This window comes from Solanum tuberosum, unplaced genomic scaffold, assembly GCF_000226075.1.
Source record: "Solanum tuberosum cultivar DM 1-3 516 R44 unplaced genomic scaffold, SolTub_3.0 scf00353, whole genome shotgun sequence".
In the NCBI taxonomy this organism is placed as follows: Eukaryota; Viridiplantae; Streptophyta; class Magnoliopsida; order Solanales; family Solanaceae; genus Solanum; species Solanum tuberosum.
Window position 1 is genome coordinate 92,810 of NW_006239275.1, and position 6,491 is coordinate 99,300.

The 6,491-nt window shown below is 28.0% G+C and overlaps 1 protein-coding gene across 1 annotated transcript; it reads right to left on the minus strand.

Moving 5' to 3' along the window:
* Positions 1 to 770: 770 nt before the first annotated feature.
* LOC102597597 (21 kDa protein-like) lies at positions 771 to 1,499 on the minus strand. The gene has a single exon (XM_006361305.2). The coding sequence runs from the start codon at positions 1,429 to 1,431 to the stop codon at positions 841 to 843; it is 591 nt and encodes a 196-aa protein (XP_006361367.1). The 5' UTR covers positions 1,432 to 1,499; the 3' UTR covers positions 771 to 840.
* Between the last annotated feature and the right edge of the window lie 4,992 nt (positions 1,500 to 6,491).

The window sequence follows — 6,491 nt, forward strand, 5'->3', positions numbered from 1 at the left end:
AAGTTTATTATATACACGATATATACCTATCTTACATTCATTTGTTTGATACAAACTTCGGCGAATCATTTTGTAATTCTAAATTTTTCTATTACCTTAAACAACTTTCAGAATTGCCTTGAAATTCACCAAAACTCAGATTATAGTGTCTTTTACTAATCAAAAAGAGTACTTTTAGATACTTCTAGATATACTCCCTACATACATCTTACTTGTCCGCTATACTAAAAATAGTTGTCCAACAATATTTATGCAGGTTGGAAAATCACGAGATAATTTTCCCCTTTGTGTCTATTTTACTCTTGGTATTAAATATCATTCAATATATAATACATTTTCCAAAACATAAATTTAATAAATTCAAAGAATAATACATTAACATTGCCCCTATTATTTATTACTATTTCTTAAGGTGCATGTGAAAATAATAGTAGACAACTATCGTTGGAGAAAAGAAATATTATTTAACAAGAAAAGGTGGAGTACATAAGAGCAAGGTGGAGCTAAATTTATTAATTTTGGTATAAACCTTGTAGTTATATTTAAAAAGTTATTGAATACAAATTATCAATTTAGAATTAGTAATTTTAAAAAATTCAAATGTTGAATTCATAAACTTCAAATTCTGACTCTGGACTCAACCTATAAGAGCTCAAAGTTTAGATGTACACAATGTTCCAATATATCTCCTAAAGGAAGAAAAAAAGGTAAAGAGAGTAAACATTCACATTTCAAAATTTTGTTCACACAAGAAAAAGAAGAAAAATATCTTCAAGTTTCAAGCAACAAATTAAATTAAAATAAAAGTTCATCTACAACACATAGATATATATATATATATCAAAAAAGGTGATTTATGAAAGCCAAAGCATTACTAGCAAGTTTAGTAACATAAGAAATAGCATCACTAATCTTAGCTTTGACATCAGGATTTACTTTCCTATCAGAGAAACCATCCAAGCAAGAATTTGCATCACTTATAACAGCACTTGCATAAGTCTTGGCATTATCCCATTGAAAATCTTTGTCTGTATCATTAAGATGATTCATAGCACCAAGTGTTTCTTTCAACTCATACACTGCATCTTTCAAGTCACCAATACAATCTTTAATAGCAGCCGCCTCGTATTTCGTTATCCCTTTATTTTTTCCAAGCTCTGATACCATGTGAGAAGTGTTTTTTGCGCTATCTATAGCGATGTCAAGGGCAGTGTCACATAGCTTGATGGGGTTTGTTTGGACATAAGAGGCATATGGGAGAAGGGTTTTTAGGCAAAGTGAAGGGTATGTTGTGATGTTGCATTTGGATTTGATGTAGTTGGAATTTGTGTTGCCTTGTGCTTGGGAGATTGTGGATAATAATAGAAGAAGAAGAATTGGTAAGAGGGTCTTGGTTAGTTTTTTGGAATTATAAGGACTACAATTTTCCATTGCTATATCTTTGGGATATTGGAATTGGAAATGGAATGTTGAATGTTTTGGAGTTTTACACAAAAGTGTAGATATATATAGAGAGAGTTCAATGTCAGGTGAATTCAATTTCTTTAAATTATACTGGTGTTTGAGTTAACTTTGCGTGTATCTCAACTATTCCATCTAATATCTGTTACTCTCTGTTCATCTTTACCTGTCCACTATATTAAAAATAGTAATTCAATAATAGTTGTCCAGTTTGGAAAATCAAGAGATAATTTATCATTTTGTGTCTATTTTACCGTTGCTATTAAATACTTCAATACTAATAAATTTTCCAAAATATTAAATTTAATATATTCAACGGCTAATGTAATATTTCTTTTATTATTTTTTTTTTTTTAAAATGTGTCAAATCAATAGTGGATAATGTAATATTTCTTCTATTATTTATTGTTTTTTAAAATGTGTGTCAACTCAATAGTGGCTAATTATTATTGGACGGAGGCAGTATTAAGTAAGGAAATAAACCCATATTTGGTTGACCTGCCTAATTAACCCGTTCATACTACACTTGTATTTAACCTCCCTATTTGCTAACCAATTTTCAACCTGCAAAATGGATGAAAAATGGTTTAGATGTGGGTTGACCGAAGAACCCACCCATTTGTTCCCACTATTGGAAATGTTTAAAAAATATTGTATCATTATCATTTTTCGAACAAAGAAAATGATTATAGGATCGATTTCATTTTTCAAGAAACTGATGGTCTCATACATTTTGGTTGTCTAAGGTCAAGTAGACGAATGATTGTACAAGCAAGTTGTCCCAATTGATATGGTATTTGTAAATTTGGTTTCAATATTTATGATATGATAAATCGGTAATCATAGTCTGTTAGATGTTGACTTACATATATGTAAGACGATATCTAACAAACTATGATTACTCATATAATAGAGAATTATGACATTGACTTTTCAAAAAGCATCTCAATTATATCATACTTATGACTTCAACATTTTAAGAAACATCTTAATTATATCGTACTTATGACTTCGGCTTTTAAAGAAACATCTCAATTATATCATATCTACACCTTATACATGTAAAAATATTCAAAAGAAAGTACAAGTAATTTCATTATCAATCACACAAAAAGATATTTAAATCAAGATAAAATAGTTAGTCTCAACGTCAAAACAATTAGTTTTGTACTATATACTAATTAATATATATATATATATTACATTTTATATACTTCTGTATAATATTCGATATTTCGATAATATTTTTCAATACCATGTCTATTTTTTTTTAAAAAAAATGCATATCAAAACTACTTTCACTGACACAAGTTAATCAATAACTATGTCTATCAATATATACTTAAACAAATGGGAAAACCCTTACTTATTGTGCGTTTTTTTTATTGCTTCTAGGTAGGGGTGTTCACGGTTTGGATAAAAACCGGTCCAAACTGAAAAACCAAACCAAATCGATAAAAATAAAACCGATTTTATTTGGGTTTGGTTTGGTTTGGTTTTGATAATTTTAAAACCGATTAAGTTGGTTTGATTTCGGTTTTGACCAATAACCGATCCAAACCAACCCGTGAACAACACAAGTTAATCAATAACTATGTCTATCAATATATACTTAAACAAATGGGGAAAACCCTTACTTATTGTGCGTTTTTTTTATTGCTTCTAGGTAGGGGTGTTCACGGTTTGGATAAAAACCGGTCCAAACTGAAAAACCAAACCAAATCGATAAAATAAAGCCGATTTTATTTGGGTTTGGTTTGGTTTGGTTTTGATAATTTTAAAACCGATTAAGTTGGTTTGATTTTGGTTTTGACCAATAACCGATCCAAACCAACCCGTGAACAACACAAGTTAATCAATAACTATGTCTATTAATATATACTTAAACAAATGGGAAAACCCTTACTTATTGTGTGTTTTTTTTTATTGCTTCTAGGAATTAAAATTAATTTCTTATAAGATTCGATCACTTTATTAATCACTAGATTACATTCGTATCATTTAATATAAGAGCCATGATTGGTGATGCATGTATATATATATATATATATATATATATATGAACGTATTGCCCAATACCATACTAAATTATTGGACTTGTGGTTATAATAAAGTATATATATATATGTACAAAATGTGAGTTGTGAAAGACAAATGTGAACAAAATTTGTTGCTGGCCTGTCATATATGGCAGCTAGCAATCACATGAACTAAGATAAACAGTTCATTCAATAATTGTACTGGAAAAAAATCATATCAAAAGTAGTTAGAAAGGAATGAATTTGGCATATATATTAACATTAAATCCTGATTAAAATAAGAGGAAATCTAATCAAATGGAATTTCTTAGTTGGAATGAGTATATTTCTACCTGCATTTGATGATTCATGAAATTTTCCCTAATAATGTGTAGCAACTACTGGGGAGAATAAATTTGGAAAGTACCGTACAATTGAAATTTCAGGAACACATTTTTTTTATTGCATTCTATTAATTTCTAAATTATTTTGAAGTGTAATAAATATATCCTTTTGTGCTGAGGTGACATAGAGAGTGTGTCCACTCTCATAGAAATAAGTGAGAGGCGAAAAATATGAGAAAAATCCTATCAATATTGGACATATGTTCTTTATTAATTGGACATTTTAGTTAGTTCACATAATTATTAAAATTAAGACTTATAAATATTTAGTTATTTTACTTTCTATCTTTGTGAAATATTTATTTTTCATCTCACTTAAACATAAACAACCAAAATACAAATGTATCCAGAGGCGTTAACAAATGAAATTGTTATTTAATTTTTCTCTTTTTAGAATGTTGGCATCTGATCAATTGTACAAAGTGATTAGATGGCAACAATGTCACAGTGGATAGTATTTCCTAATTACTACTCCCTCCATCTACTTTTAATTATCATGATTTTCTTTTTTAGAGTCAAACTATAAGAACTTTGACTAACAGTTTACGATGTATTTTTTATCATATTAATATGCAAAAAATTGCAATTTATAGTACTTTTCGTATAGTTTTTAAATATCTAAATTTTTGTTTAAAATATCAAATTAATGTAATCTAATTTAATTTTTTAAATGAGTCAAATTAACTTTTTAAAAACATAATATGACTAATAAAAATGGACGGAGAGTGTACTACATAGCACTGCATTTGACCACAAAACATTAGAATCTGAAAAGATTAGGTACAAATGTTTCGATAATAACAATTCGTCTTGGTTGTCCATTTGTGTTTGTGGTGCAGTGATGTCTAATTCTTGGCATAAATGTCTTTTAGTTATATCAATTTATTTTTCTTGATATTTTTTTATTTATTGATTTTTTATTATATCGTGTCTTCATATAAAATAATAAAAATAATTAGAGCAATGATATTAACTTTATAATATAGTTGACTCCAATTTTAATACGATATTATCAAATATTGTATCGAATTAAAGTTTAATTTACCAATTATCAAATTATCGCACTACAATTTATAATTTTGATATTTATATTTACTTTTAACTATCTATTACCAAATTATCGTACTAAAATTTATAATTTAATATTTATATTTACTTTTAACTATCGATTACCAAATTATGGAAGTCAAAATTTATAAATTCCTAACCAAATACTGAACATTCATTCCTACCTATTATTTTGGAGTCATTAGAACTCTTTGGGGATATTTTCCTGATCACTTTTTTTAGATTTATAACTTTTCTCACCATCGGAGTCCGCTTTCTACCGTTACGATAGTCGATAGCCCCAATCTCCTTTTGTTTCGAATTATCAATTCTTAATGGGTTGAGTTAAGAACCTAATAGTAAATTAAATAATAATAACTATATCATTTATTTCGGCAAATAAAGTACTTGATTTAGGATTTAATTTTAGTTTTCATTTCTAACTGTCTCAAACTCTCGATTATTCTACAAGGTGTCAGTGTTTATTTTTGAGCAATATGTCATCTGTCAACTCATGTGCATTATTCATTTGGTTTGTCACCTTATATCTAATAAGTGATTTTAATAAAAACAATTGTGTGAAATTGAAATCTTAATGGTTAAATTGATAACCGAAGCAATAACGTTCAATAATCATAAATTAATAACCAATAAATCGATATGTTAATAATTCTATAACGGTTCAACATGCCTACAAATCGATAACTAATATGTCAAATCGAATTACTTTAAAATTAAATCGAATCGATTAATACACAGCCCAAAACATGGAGAGTAATCAATTCATATTATCACTCAATTCTTTATTTGTTATCCTTAATAATAATGAGAAAGCAAAAATAGTGTTTTCAAGATTTTCAAAAGTAAATTCTTTAAAGTTTCAAACAGTTGACTATCTGCATATAAAAAGTCAGTTGATATATAAGTCTTTGGTTCCCTGCTTTATTCTTTTACTAACTTCCCTCTTTCACACAAACACAATGTTTTTGGGTCAACTTGAGTACCCTTTTTCACATTTTGAATGCTTGCTAATAACTTTTTCTTTTAGAAGTGCTAAATGAAAAATGCCACTTCTTTGTGTTTTTATACTATTGATTAATCATTTAAAAAAAAATATAATTTAATCATATTTAAATTTAATTTTGGTAACTAATTGCATTGACCTTTCAAACCTGAACTTTAAAATAAGCTAATAAAGAACATGCCACCTCAAAGTTTTTAACCTTTCGAAATACTTGGTTCTTTTTGTTGAACGCTTCAAAAACCATAAATTAACAATACAATATTCACCATCAAGGTTATGGTGAGACTGATATAATTTTTCTATCTTTATCAAAAGTCTCTAACTTCGAGAATGAAATCTTTTTAGTAGATAGTATGTTTTCGTTTAATGAGTATTATAACCTGACGAATTTAACGTATCACTCACTCTTTCGTCAAATATTTTTTATATTGGGGTGGGGGGTAAAGCCCATGTGCTTGGCCACAATGAGGGCTATTGCTGCATGCCTACTACTACAAGTCAATAACCTATGGAGGCACATGATTGCATGGACTTTTG

Coding starts and splice junctions, on each gene's coding strand:
- LOC102597597 (XM_006361305.2), bottom strand. CDS start 1,431: ATGGAAAATTGTAGTCCTTATAATTCCAAAAAACTAACCAAGACCCTC.